Here is a 15,617-nt window from a genome sequence, read left to right as displayed (position 1 = left end):
TGGCAAGTATGATTGTGTTCTTATTCATTTCTATACTAATTTCATGATATACTCTTTCATTTTATGTAGCTTCCGGAACCTCTTTTAACCTATAGGCTATATCCGGATTTTATTAAAGTTGCAAAAGTAAGTATTGGAAATTAATTTTGCTACATTACATTTTAAAGTTAATATTTAATTCAACATGTTTAAAAGTTTATAGATATATGATAACTAAGCAGAACTGATTATTTAAATCTGCCTCTTTTCTAGGATTTTCCTTCTCAAAAGTGTGAAGATAATCTTTCTACGGAAGCTATCATTGAAGAACTGCGAAAACTTGTACAGCGTCTTCCACCTATACATCTTTCTACACTTAAATGCCTCATGCATCATTTATACAGGTATGTAGGTTTTATCAACTTATTTACGGTCACTTGTAAAAATGTATTGTGGAAAATATGATTAAAATCCAGTAGCTAACACATTCCTCTATGTCGTCAAAAAATGTCAAGTCACTTATACCTTCTTCTTCTTCTCCCCCCCCCTTTTTCTTTTTTCTTTATGGCATTGATAACTTGTTTTCAGTTAGTAACATGAAGGGGCATTTTCTAGTAAGTTTCAATAAAAATGTAATTTTAATTGCTATCTTTTTGCATTATATTTATGATTTGTGTCAATACTTGTTATGATTCCTAACAATTTGGCTTGTTTTGAATTAATAATTTTGAACATTTAATAAATGTCAAATTAACTTTTAATTTTCTTCTAGAATATGTATTACATATCAAAGAACATATTATAAAAAAAGGCATATATTTTTAATGGAAATTAATGCTGAAAAAATAATGAATTAAACATATAACTGCATAATTTCCAAATAAAGGGAAGGAGGATATACAAATGAATTGATAAAACTTTACCATAATATATATTTTGCATTTTAAAACTTTTTTTGGAATGATTTATTTAGAATTGTATTTTTTTTTTCTATTTGAAAAATTACAATAAGATTGTAATATTACTCTACATTCTATAAGTAAAATCTTATGGTTAATAACAAATTCCTAAAAATTTGTTATGTTAAAAAAATATTGTCTTTTATATTTGACGAATGGAAATAATAGTTTGGTAGAATTGTATTAATATCACTTTCAAGTTTTTTCTTCTGTTTAGCTCAATTATTTATAAATCAATTAATTAATAGTTGCTTTATTAGTTTTATGTATGTCTATTTTTATTTTTATGCATTGTGAATTTTTATATGAATACTAATATTGCAGAGTCTCGGAACATTCAAATCACAACAATATGCCACCAAGTAATTTGGGCATAGTTTTTGGACCAACTCTTTTGAGAACAAGGTAATTCTAAAACTAAAATTGTTTGTACAATTTTATATTTTTCTTTATTCATATTTTAATAAGAATGAAATGTGTTATCTTTCATTTTCAGTGAAGGTAGTGCTTCTTTGAGTTCTTTGATAGACACTGTTCATCAAACAAGAGTCATTGAACTTCTCATTATGTATGCCTACGAGATTTTTGGTCCACCAGTTAAATCTAGTCAAAATCAGGATTTGTGCTCACACAAAATAAAATCTAAGTCAGCTCGATACAGAGGTAAATGCTGTTTTTAATCTTTTTGTCTATTTTAACTGTATTAAATCTTTGAATCCATAATCCATCTGTACATTGAATATTTTACATTTACATTATATAGCACAGTTTTTGCTTAATATTCTATTTTAAATTGTGTTTATTTTGTAGTGAATAACATATGACCCCAATTAGTCTATTTAATCAAGAGTTTGCTATGTTATAAGTATGAAATTCTGAAGTATGTATTATATTTTAAATAATTAATTATGCTTAAGTGGTGAAAAATTAATAGTGATAATCTGATTATTACATCTGAAATAACATGCCTGAAATGAGTAAGGGCCATAAATTTTGCCTTTGGAATTGGTATGTTCCAGTTTTAGAATCCAATTCCATGTAAGAACTGCAGTGCAAATAAGTCTAATGTATGTTAAATCATTAGGGCCCAAATTTGCTTCTGTTAGTGAGAAGTAGAAATATAGAAAGAAAAGTGCCAGTTTGGGTATTGTTTTTGTCATTTGACTGCAATTCAAAATGATGAAATTTGTCTCAAAATAACCCTAGTATTATTTTAAAAAATGATTCTAATATATCTAAATTTAAAATGTGTATAACCTTTTGATGTAATTACCAGTGCAGAATATAATGTTTCCTGCAATAAGAAAATCAAAGAATGCCTGAAACAGAATAATTTCTGTTGATAGATCAAGTAGAGAAATCTATCAGTATAAGATTTGGAAAAGTTTGATAGAAGCTACTAACAACATGTTTTCTCCCCTTATTGGGGTTAGAAGTTATTCTATGCTTCTGTAATTATAATTTTGTGCCGAAGAAGGTACCATTTTTGTGGCATTTGATACTAAGGTGTTTCAGGCATTCATAATAAGATAATAGATTGACTCATTCATTCCATTAAAAGGATTGTTATTCCTTCAAGTATTCTACAATTTCTATACAGCTGGAAATAACTTTTACACATTTCTTTCTAGTGCTTTTAATGATTTAATCTTGTACCTGTCAGATATCAACTAAATTATAAGGTTAACACTAGAAAATTTTCAACTTTTATATTTAATTAAAAAAAATACTTATTATTTATCTATTACATTATTAAGCTTTAGTGGTTTCTTTTTATGAAATTAAAAAATTGGTTGTTTTTTTTTATTGTTAGAAAAATATTTTAACTTTTATATAGTGTTGATTTCTTTTAAAAAAATTTGTCTCCTTTGTAGTATTTACACAAAAATTTTTATTTTTTAATGTCTCAATAAAATAGTTCCATTAATGATAAAGATATTTTCATTTTAAATATACAGAGCTGAACTTGCCATTTTGAGTTAAATATGAAAAAAAAAAAAATATCTACATATTAGTATTTTAAAATAAAAAATTCACTCATTTCAAAGTAATGCCTTTTTTTTAAAGCTAAAAGTTAAAATGGAAAGGAAATTAGGTTTAATGTATGTTTTTATACAAAACCAGTGATATATATATTTAAATATCACTGTCAAGTAAATGAAAGCTTATGATATAATATATTAAATTTTCTATTCAATATATTTATATATAAATATTTTTATCATGGCTTAAAAAGATAATAGAAATAATTTTGGGAAACTGACAGAATTGGTACAGAGTTAAGTGGCATAGGTTTAATTAATAAATAATTTTTTCAAATAGGTGGTAAACAGGCTCTGAATCGCACTGTTTCAGGTTCCAGTCAAACTAGTGACATAGAAGAGTCTCCATTCATTGAAGAAGACCATCACAGAGATGAAATGCCAGATCTCGATACTTACCCTATTCCGGGTTATCTTCCTACTGATAAGAGTCAAGAGTTTGAAACATCTCATCAGAGTTCAGATGTAACACATTCTTCAGGTTTGCATTTTATTTCCTGCCATTATAAATTCATTTTTGCTGATACTGATCAGAATTTTTTGTTATTTCACTGTTTTGATTTTCTTGCATAATAAGCTGCATTAAATTGGAGTATTTAAAATTTAAATAGCTTCTCATACATTTGGCTTCGCTAGCTTTTTATACATAATTTTAAATAGAAAATAAGAATGCCAAATTAATACAATTTTTTTCCACCATTGTAAATAAAAAAGTTTCATTGTCTTAGCATGTTGCTTCTTTATCATCACTGATTTTGCTCTTTCTTTATGGGAGTTGCATTAACTTGTATTTCAATATCCATCTTAAACTCCTAAATCGAGATTTTTATATTTAGTATTTTAATACAGAAATCATGCTATCACCTGGAAAATATGTTATTCTCACTTTCCTCATGAAAATTAGATGATTGATTAATAAATCATCTAAGTACTAAATTATTTAATTCTTGGTACATTATTAAAGAATATAGGTTTAATAATTCACCAAGATTTTGTGATTGGTTCAAGAGCATCAGCCACCAGACTAGTAGAACTTCTACTGCCAAATAGAAGATTTCAGACTTAAAAAATTATAATAGCTTAGACTTAAAAAATTATAATAGCTTAGACTTAAAAAGTTATAATAACAGACTTAAAGAATTAATTAAAGATAGTTGCCTATCTTTAATTAATTCAATTTCTGCAGTTAATTGCAGAAATTCATAAATCCAAAATGCTGTGAAAAAAAATAAATAATTAAATATATTATAGCAGGGTTTTTTTTTTACAACTATATATATATTAGCTATATTTTGAAAGCTTTTTAAAGATTTGTCTAAATTTGTTGCATTATTATTTAATATTCATTTTCATTTATTTTTAAATATAAAAGTAAGTTTGATCATAATCCAGTAACATCATAAAAACTCTAATATTTTTGAAGTTCCTGTTTTGCAGTTGATTGTAGATAATATAAATAATGTTCAATATAATTGTTAAGAAAATTCATTATCAAAGCAGGATTATATTTTTACAATTAGAAGTAATTTATGATTAAGTATTAGATTTGAACTCTGGACAATATTTAGTGCAAAATGTGTTAATATTTCATTAAAAAAGCAAATGCACATCTTAAGTTAGCATAGTATTTTTTTTATTGTTGATGGGTATTCTGATATAATATTTAAAATGGCACATTACACATTGATATACAGGTTTGTTCAAACATAATCGAATTTTGAATTGGAAAATATGTCTAATTTTGTATGCAATATATACTGTCAGTATATTTCTAAAAGTGATAGCATAAAAGAAAAATCAGTCCATTTTTTTTTAATTGTTGATATTTATAGTTTGTTTCATACAGAAAAAAAAATTGTGTGTGTGCGTGTGTGTACTTATATACATATATTTTTCTGTTACATTTTAAAACTATAAAAAATGCACAAACTGATTTTTCTTTTGACTTGGAATCGACTTTATAATGACAATGTAGGGATTTTACCAGAAAGATTTGATCTAGCACTTTTATTTTAAAGAGCAGGTATTCTTAATCCTGCTTTTTAGACTCAATTATAAATGGCTATAATTTTTTTAAATGACAGATTGATATTGATATCTTAAGTAAAATAATTTTATAACAGAAAGAAAAAAAAAAGTAAAAAAAAAAATCTTAAACATGTGAACTTAGTTTTTTTTTTGTTAAATCATAATGAGAAATAATCAAAATGACTTGCTGATTATCAATAATAGAACTTTGCTGATTGTATTAATGATTATGAATTTCAGTTGAGATACTGTTTAATATCATTGCAATTTTATTATAATAAAAAAATTACATTTTTTTATTTGTCTTTAAATTGAAACAAAAAGTAGATGTATTAGAAGTATGAAATTGAAAAGATGCAAAGTACTATAGAATAATTTTTGAAGATGTTTTGTTCTTACACATCTCTAATGTATCTTCTAATTTTACCTATTACAGATGATCTTCTTTACTCCACAATTACATCTGATGATGATTACCCTGAAATCCTACTTCCTGATGATGCAGTTTTCAAAAAATCTCCATTGCTGACTTGTAATCTCGGCCAGTTAACTGACAGCAAACCTAATGGCGATTCCCTAAAACCTACAGAACAATCCTCAATGCACATAAAAGTGCAGGACACTCGAGCATCCTTGTCATCATCTCCTGCTGTATCGGAAGCAAGTCATTGTAGTTCTCTTCTCCGTTCTACAGATGACGAATCCATATCTGATCCTCCTTGGAAAGATGGTCCAGTGCCACCACCTCGAAAAAATGCTCCAGCGAACTTGCAGTTAAACCAAAGCTTCTTGCATGGATCCATGGAACGTAAACAAGGAAACTCTTCTCTCTCGGAATCATCAGGAGTATCCTCTGCAGCATCGACCAGTCCAAGTGCTGTAGATACATCTGGTCAGAGTGATCCAGGAAATCTTTATACTTCTACTGCCCAGGTTACTCTTGCTGGACAGAAGAGTCCATCTCAAGTGTCGAGGGCATCCACATCTTCAATGACGGCGGAGTTGAGGCGACAGTTCTTTGAGTTACCTCCACCGCTGCCATCTGGGACACCACCACCCACCTCACGAGCAGGTCAAATAGAGGTTGTGAAACAAATCACAGATTTTAATGAGTGTGGTACTGTGTCTAGTTCGGATTCATTGTCAAAGATGTCAGCAGTAGAAATGACTAGTAGTAGTTCAGATGTTCGGAGGGAACAAGAATCTTCATCTGTGCAACAAGGTACTGTATTTTACTATTTTTCAGTTATTAACCTTGGAATTAAACTTTCATTGCTATGCATTGTGAAATTTTTATCAATTTAAAGATTATTAAAATTTAAAAAAAGGTTTTAATTTTCTGATGAAGATTGTAATGAAAATTAGAAAACATTTTTATTGCATGGAAAATTAGAATCAATATATTTTTTTTACATCTAAGGAATTAATCTAATTTTTCATGTTAGAAATCATCTTTTAAGACATTAATTTTAATTCGTAAAATAATTCAGTTTAATGAATTTGTAAACGTTAAATATAAACAAAATTGTCTCATTATTATTGTGGTACATCATCAAAAGCGTCATAAAAAAGTTCTGGTAATTATGTTATTTTGCATGCAATAATAGCATGGTTGTCAATGGTGATTTAATAACTACTAAAAAAAGATAAATAATCAATTTTATTTAGAGTTACACCTCTGATTATTCAATTAAAAAAAATTAAAGACATTCACAGAGTTGTATATTTACAAAATAGTTAAGAGCTGCTTAGTTTGAAAATAAATTCATTTTTTCACATTTTATGTATAATTCTAAGCACTCAAGATGCCATAGTTGATATCAATGTATTGATACTTGTTTGATTTTTTACTAACATATTTTTGAATTGCAAATAATTCTATTTACTTGAAACTCTAATTTGGCTGGTGGGACTGATTTTCATGTTAGAATGAATCATTTTTTAGATTATGTATATGCACAATTTTTTATTTTGTAGTACATAAACAGCATTTAAGTTATAAACTTGGCATCATTTTGAAAAACTTTCATTTCAGTTTTTTAATTTTGCACTTGTTTATTTTATAAGACAGGTTTCTTCTGCTATAAACATTATATGTCTATTATATCATAAAACAATATCAATGCTTTTAGAGATCTTTTATGATTATGGAATTATTACTTTTTAGATTATCCATTGAAGGAAGTTAATATTTCTCTAAAATTTGCTTTTAGTAGCACAACTCTTCCTGAGTCAAGCTAATCTATCAAAGAGGCTTGGAATTAATTAATGACACAAATTTTAAGGAGTGATAAAGCAAACATTGTATTTTGCAAAAATTTTTGGATATATAAATACATTGAGATACAAATTCAAAAATTGATCATGAAAGGAAGTATAAATTAATTTACTTATTACAAAATTTACGATAATTGTAGCAGTCAGCATCAGCAGATACTTAACAGTGTAATTGGTCTATTTTTTTAAAGATGCCAGATATTTTTTTGTATATATGCAACTACATTGAATATTTCGCCGGAGAGGGAGTGCCCAGGCATCTCTCACTATTTGAAGCTGTGCAACAATCATTTACTTTACTGCTGCTCTAACTGTATACTACTTTTGTTAGATAAAATTATTGTAAGTAAGTACTTTATCATCATCACCAAAAAAAAAAAAAAACCCAAAAAAACTGCTGATTGTAGTATTACCACTCATTAAATTTTGTCTAGTGAGTTTTGAATCACCCTGTATTTATTATGTAAGGTGTCCATTTAATAATTAATTTCTAAACCATAAGAGAGTAGATATATACTTCCAATTAGAGAAATTATCTAAATTTTTAGAGTTTTCTGATTCTATTAATTATATTTAGAAAAAGATTTTTCACACACTGCTATTTTAAATAATTGGTGACCTTCATCACCCAGATTGTGCTTTTTGGCTGTTAAATGATAAATATAAAATGCGGTAAAAAAAACATTTCATCTTTTTATTTGATACAACCAGAAAAACATAAATTCAATTGAATCAATTAATGCTTGGCAAAGATAATTGATTAAATGTATTGATGGATGAATTTGAATTCCATCATAGTACTTTAAAATATTATTGCAGTGTATCAAATTGAATTAAAAACTTTATCAAAATTAAAAGAAAAATTTTACGGAAATGAAGTTGATATCATTAAAAAGATATATTTTTTTTTACGTATTATTTTTGTAAGATAGGAATGTTAATTTCCATTGGCAAATTATAATGATTATCCGTCTGGTGACTTAAAGTCTATTTTTGTGTTTGATTAACCTTTCGATGTGAAATCTATTTCTTGATTTCTTTCCTTTAATTGAATTTACCTTTAAGCAAAATTTTGAATATCTCCAAGAAAAAATTTCTAATTAAAATTTTGCAGCTCTACTAATTCGCTAATCAAATTAATGAACTAAATGCAGCTGTAAAAACCTTTAATGAAGAGTTTGAAATTTATATATTTTGTTTATATTTGATTATTGTCATTTGATAATAAGTGGCACAGAAATCACTTTTATTATTTAAGTTTACATTTTATATATATATATAGAGAGATTTTTTAGTTTCTGAAATTTTAACCTTTTTTTTTAAAATATTGATGTGTTAAGAATATTTTACTAAATATCACTAATAGGGCTGAAAAAAAAATGCATAAAATATTAGAAAATGCCATTTTTCAGCATTACATTAATGGACTCAAACATAAAATATGATTCTTCTCTTAGTCCATTTTACTAATTGGAAGTATATGCTTATTTCTAACAGTTTAAAAATTACTTAAAAGATCCACAATTAGAGGAGACTTCATGCAAAATAATTTTTATATAAGCATTGGAGGGTAGATATCATGATGCCTGTTAAATGCTAATATTTCACCCATATCTGCATGTTGCTTAGCACTGTTGATATCTCTACTTGACATTCACTTTTACTCTCAGGAACTTGTAGCCGGCCTAGAGGATCTAGTCTTTCGCATGCATGTGCTGCTGATTCACTTTCCTCTAATACTCATCACAGAAAGGAAGAAAATTCCAGGTTAGCATTCATTCTTTTCCTCTTATTCTTGTGTGGCCAACATGCTGTTGCATGAACTAGTGCAATGAAATGGAAAGTCGTATATAGTTTATTCTTATTTTTATTTTTTATTTTTTTAGTGTATGAAATTGTTGCTTGTTTCTAAAAATTTTAAAAGAGCAATTTAATATTTGAAGGATTCATTCGATAGAAGGACTTTATTTCTTAATGAAAGTAGAAGGATCTGCCAATGAATGACCTTATTAAACTTCATTTTAAAATTTAACCATGCTACCCCTTAAAGTTCTAGCCTAATCTCAAATCTGTAAAATAAAAATTAAGTTTAGAATCTGAAATAACTATGCAGCCAATGGAGGTGTTTTCCCTGGTCTCTCTCATAGACTATCTTTTCCATTATTCTTATAAAATCTACATTCATTCTGAAATGTAGGAAGAAAGGTAGCAGAGCCTCAGAATATCAAGACTATCTGTAAGCTAGATTATGCCCTTTCTTTACTAATTTGAGTGAACATTGATGCACTTTGACATGTTTTGTGGTTCATAATATATTTAGGAAACTCTAATTTGCATTCTTTTGATATAGATCTATAATCTGTCACAAGACTATATCCAAATTTCATTTATTGATATTGAATTACTGTATTCACATACGTGCAAATGTGCACTTTGACACAATCAACCCTTTGAGAAATTTGACCAAAAAAATTTATATAAATTTACAGTCTTGACAATTGAATAATCTATTAAATTTTATCCATCTAACTTTCTCGAGTTTTTTTAGTTATCATGTGCACATTGAACAGAAATGCAAGTATAATTTCATACAAAATTTATCGGTAAATTATTGAATTAAATTTCATCCATTTAATTCAATGTGTTTGAATTATCTTGTTTGCTGACAGACATAATTACATAAATGTATTTTTCATTTCACAGGGGGGGGGTGCTGAAACATGGGAATCCATCACGATCTTCTTTTCAGATTTTTTATTTGTTTTACAAGATAAGCATATGAGAAAATAAAGAATGATTTTCTCCCCTTCATTTACTACAAATTGACATTAATAATAATTGTTGAAGGTGCTAAAATCATGCATGTATATCTTTTTCAGCACAACTTCAGAAATAACATATTCATTGAAAATGGAAGCACCCGTCAGCCACACAAACGAGATCCTGATTGATCGACTGACTGAAGGCAGGGATACAGTCGATTTCAGAAGTTACCTCTCCAGCAAAATGGAGAAATTTGATCGGATGGATCATGAAGGTAAAAAAAGAACTGAAATGTTTACAGTCAAGCATGTTCTTCAAAGTGTGGATCTACCATGCCGGACAACTGGCATTACAGATCTTGAAAGTCTGAACAGTTCTATGGTGAACAGGAGGTTTTTAGAATCAGCTTCAGAAAATCAGACAGTCGATTCATCGGAGGGAAAGAGTACAAAAGGTAATGACAAACTGTCATTGAACCGACAACCTCGTTTTGTGTAGATGGTATGAGAAGAAAATAAAAGCGCTTCCTCGTAGTTAAGTTGTATATAATAGTGTGTATAAGCTTATGTAAAAGCGCTTTGATGTGCCAGACTTGACTCTTGTGAATACCTCATCTGTACAGCATAATACAAATGAAAAAGACCATACCAAAAACATTTTAACCTTATTTTCCGCAGCTGTGGCAAGATTAGCAACAGAGGCTTGTAAATTTTTTGAAAGTCTTTTAGTCAAAAGGATAAAATCAAAAAATATATGTGTCCACTTTTATGTTATGTGACTTATGCATTTGCCAGCAATTACTCACATTAGGAATTCTGCATGTGAGTTGTGCAGTTTATCTCCCCTCAACCCCTCTAGAACACTCTTCAGCCTGCCCCCCTCCTCTATTTTTTCTACTTATTAGCATATATGCTTAGATTAATATTAAAAGAATATTTTGAAAATCGACTTATATCAGATGAGATAACGAATAAGAAAATTTTGTAAAAAACACACCAAAATGAAAAGATGCAGATTTTAGTTTTTTGAGAATTCTTATAGTATTTACCTTAACTTTATTCATAAAGTTATGAGAATTCTTAATTTTTAACTTTTTATGCAGCAGTTGGTAATGATTTTAAATTGTGATACAAAAAAATACTTGTTAGTATACAAAAAATAGATTTTAGCACATTAGTTGTTTAAAGAACACTTTATTCACTGGTGAATGTTTCATTTACCTATTTTTTGTTAACTCTTTAGTTATTTTTCTACTTTTCATTGATTATTATTATTAATAATGGTTGATATGAATTACATTTAGAAAAAGTGATTGGTTCATTGTCTTTTAACAGAATTCATTTCATTTTCTGTTCATTGTTATGTTGCAACATTTGTTAAATTAAGTACAATTAAAATTGTTATGATTGAAAATTTATGAAAAAAAATTACCAAGAACTTGTTAAAGTTTTCACCATGATGGCTTCTTCTCTATTAAAACAAATCAAACTGTTCTTATTAGTTGATAATTTAATATTTTTATTAGTTGAAATCAATTATAAAAAGATGGTTAATCTTAATGGAAAAGTATTAATGAAGATAAAGCATTAGATTAAAATAGGATTTTTTTTTAGTAATTAGTTTTAGTCGCCCTTAAACTTTTATGGGAGAAAATTATTGACATATTTAATTTAGTGTAGTATTTTTAGCTAATATTTAGTTTAATTAATATATTTGATAATATATATCAAATGTTTATGGAAATTAAACATTCTACAATGAAACAACTAAATGTTTTATCATCACTTGACATAAATAATTGCTATTTTTCATAACAAATTGTTACATATAACATCAGTATTATTCAGTAAATAAATCAAATGACACACACAATTTTTTTCTGTGCTTTTAGTAAAATAACACAATATGTTTTGTTTAGTAGTATTCTGATAAAAAAGTGTATGCTAAAAATATGTATGCAGTTTTGAATAATTTAAAGAGCTTTGTAACTTAACAGCAATATGTATGTGGAAGTGTTGTTGACATTGCTGTGCTAATCAAAAAACTAGGATATAGATTTATACATCATATATATATATTTATAATTTGTCACATGTTGAGAAATGCAATTAAAATGTTTCTTGGTTGATTTTTATTTTGTTTACTTATTATTTGAACACATGGAAATGATCTAATGAATTTATTTGAATTTGAAAAAAAGTAATCTTGGGTAATTTTCTGATCGAAAGCTGTTTGTATCTTATCAACAATTTGTTATCACATTGACAAAAGCTGACAAAGTTTACTATTATTGCAAATTAAACCTAGTAAAGCGAAATTTTCAGCATGTGTTTGCATGATATGAAATATATTTCCTAAAAAATAAATGCAAGAAAAATTCTATTTCTATGATATTGCACAATATCCATAATATTAACTTAATAAATCAGTTTTATTTAAGGCAAACATGGTTTAATATACACAGGATATCCACTCTAATCAGGGCCCAACGGCTAATTTGTAAACCTTTAGTAATAGATATACATCTGCTAATAAAATGGTCCAAATGAAGTAAATAATTATATTTTATGTAACCTGAGTCAATAAATGCTCTGATGAATTATGAATTTTCAACTTGTGCATAGATTTTCTGCGCTGTGAATCATATTTAATAAAATATTTTCTAGACAACTGATATCAATAATAAAGATGAATGTGTGGCACTTTACAGGCCAGACCTTCTGGCCCAGAGCTACCGAATTTGGCACACACATACTTTGGAAATGAAGAATGTGCACGTCGGTGTGATTTTTTTGTTGAATTTTAATTCATTAAAAATTAAGCTACCGCGATAATTTCCGAAAATATTATTACACAAAAATAAATTTTGCACCATTTCAAACAGAAAGATCTTTTTGATGATTTCAAATTAATAATCATGGTGTTTTTGCTGAATTTCGGTAGTTTTATTTTTATTTGTTTATACCTAATTTCCAGCAATAGATTACATTGTTGCCCTGAAGTTCAAACCATTTTTATTGTTCCATTAACTATTATGATGGCATGATTTTTTTTTTTCCATTGTTGAAAGTTAAAGAAATTTTTGTTTGATATGACCCAGACGGATATGAAAATGAATTTTGTAGGATATCACGAAATTTACAGGATGGATGAACCACACATTTATGTTTTAATAGCACCTTGATATCATTGGATTGGTTTCCTATAAAAAGGTTCATGTACACAATAAAGAAATTTAAGTAAGGCAGTTAAAATAAGACAGCATTATTGTCAGACAATTTGAAGGATTTATAGATTAAGTTATATTTAAACAATTTATTTGAAATCAAATATAACTAGCTGGTCGCCTTTGGCGACTAATCTCTATTAATAATAACGATGAATGTGTGTATTGTGGACGCTCTATATGCCATACCGTCTGACCTATAATGATTGAATATTTCACATGTGGATTTTGGAGGGTGGGAATTTGCACTTAGGATATATATTGATCAATTAACCCTTTCTAGGGCCGTGGGAAGTATGCTTCCCACCAAATTTATCAATCTTTGTATGAAATTATGTAGGTTGGTATAAGTTCTGACAAATTTATTTAGTAAGTCAGAAACTTGGATGCTTCAGTTCTTTATCTTCAAGACAAAATGATGTGTCTTGATTTGTTACTTAATTATTAATTAATCAAATTAATAAGCTAAATGAATCCCTTTTCTTATTCTAATTTCAATCCTAAAAATATTTTAACATAATATGACTAGAAAAAATGGCCCTTTAAAGGGTTAAAGAATGCTATTTCTTGTCTTTTAAAACTCTGCTGCTCTTTCTTCTGATATAATTGTAAATATAACCACTAATTGTACTCTTCCAGAGTAAATTAAATGTTAATAAATAAATATTAATTAAGAGAGAGATAATGAATTAAAGATTAAAAAGTAGAAAAAAAATATACAAGAAGGATTTTTAGATTCTAATCACTGGAATGCTGCGACAGCATTGGCGGGAATTATGGTCGAGTCTTAAGGGCTATCACCGGCTACGTTACAATCTTTCCAGTATTGGGTACGTCTCGCCATCGATAGTAAGTAGCCAATTCGCGTTGTTTCTGTAACCACCAGTGCGACGAGAACCAACCGCAATGTCGGGAAGTTTGCATCTCTATTTTCGAGGTATACCCGGGGTGATAATTTTAAATATAAATCAAAAACTGTAAATGCACTATATTAAAGAAAATGGAGTCGAGCTTCTAAAATAATATGAGCTATATGTCGGTCAAACTTGAGACATAAATAAATTTTGTTTGAAACTCTTAAGACCAAGATATAGAAAATATTTAACTGAAATTTTTAGCAACTGAATCTGTTGAGAACCAACTGGACGGCTAATATAAAATTAAAATTTAACCAGCACGAGCAGATTATACGATCCTGAGAAAAACTAGCTTTTATCTAGGGATTGCTGTCACATTGAGAAAAAGTTCAAATTAAAAGATTAAATTAGCACTGCAAACTAAACTTATAAAATTGTAATTTTCAGCACACGTTTGTAAATAAAATGAAATAAATATATTTTAAATTAATGCAAGAAAAATTACTGCGAATTTTTGAAATATCTATATTAATTTAATAATTTTGTAATATTAAAGGCTAAAATTAAATATGATTTATGATATTAACTCCAGTCGATCCCAAACTGTTAATTTTTAAACAGTAATACTAAGCATATGCATCTAATAGAAACAATAGTCTAACTGAAGTAAAAAATACTATTTTATGCAGTTTAAGTCTATGAATGTTCTAATGAATTACAAGTTTTACACAGACCTTCAGTCCAGTGAGTTACATTTAGTACAATGTTTTTGAGACACTAACACTTTAAATTAAAAAAAAAAGGGGGGGGGGGTCCAGTCTTTTACAATTAAAACTGATTATGAAAATTTGAATATTACTATTTTATAAAAATATGCAATTTTAGACTCTCCAGCGACCATTTCGAAGATTTGGTTAGGAGTGGATGAAATAATAGACTCAGCACAGTAATAACCTTCCAGTGAAATACATGGGAAATTATGGTATCATATGTTGAAAAGCATCACTAATCAGGCAACGATGCTGTGTCTTATTTTTGAAAAATTTTGAAACATACCTTAAGATAAATGTCTTTAGAAAATCTTCTTGTAATAAAATCGTGCATTATCAATAAAAAAATGTATAAATATAAACCTGAGTATTTTTTGAGCAGCACAGGATAACTGTTTTTCTATTATTAATTCTATTAACAATATTCAAATTATTTTAAAGAATTTTTTTTAAATCTTTGATATTTATTTATCCAGGTAGTTTAAATTATTTTTAATTATTGAACAATTTAACAAAGGAATGAAAAAAAATTATTCAAGATTCATGTTTTATTAAACATTATATATAAAAAAAATTGTGTTTGGCATATAATAAATTTTGAATTTAAATGCATCTAGTGGAATGCAATGCATGTAGTTCAATTTTTTAACTTTCTTGAACACCAGTTATTAAAAAAAAAAAAATGTAAAGTTTTAGAAGACATTTTGATGAAGAGA

General features: G+C 27.6%; 1 protein-coding gene across 8 annotated transcripts in view; it reads left to right on the top strand.

The window, feature by feature from the left end:
• Positions 1-12,176, top strand: part of LOC129976302 (rho GTPase-activating protein 45-like) — a 289,876-nt gene extending 277,700 nt beyond the window's left edge. For 7 of the 8 annotated variants that reach the window (XM_056089800.1, XM_056089799.1, XM_056089797.1 and 4 more), the window contains 8 exons: positions 70-126; positions 253-383; positions 1,263-1,343; positions 1,435-1,601; positions 3,261-3,461; positions 5,445-6,230; positions 8,956-9,052; positions 10,165-12,176. In XM_056089800.1, the coding sequence (XP_055945775.1) occupies positions 70-126; positions 253-383; positions 1,263-1,343; positions 1,435-1,601; positions 3,261-3,461; positions 5,445-6,230; positions 8,956-9,052; positions 10,165-10,546 (1,902 nt within the window). In that variant the 3' untranslated portion in view covers positions 10,547-12,176. The remainder of the gene's footprint in view (positions 1-69; positions 127-252; positions 384-1,262; positions 1,344-1,434; positions 1,602-3,260; positions 3,462-5,444; positions 6,231-8,955; positions 9,053-10,164) is intronic. The other variant, XM_056089798.1, reaches the window with a different exon arrangement.
• The last annotated feature ends 3,441 nt before the right edge of the window (positions 12,177-15,617 follow it).

The sequence above is a fragment of the Argiope bruennichi genome, chromosome 7 (genome assembly GCF_947563725.1).
Source record: "Argiope bruennichi chromosome 7, qqArgBrue1.1, whole genome shotgun sequence".
Lineage (NCBI taxonomy): Eukaryota > Metazoa > Arthropoda > Arachnida > Araneae > Araneidae > Argiope > Argiope bruennichi.
The sequence above is the reverse complement of the archived record's forward strand: the minus strand, read 5'-3'. Positions and strand labels throughout refer to the sequence as shown.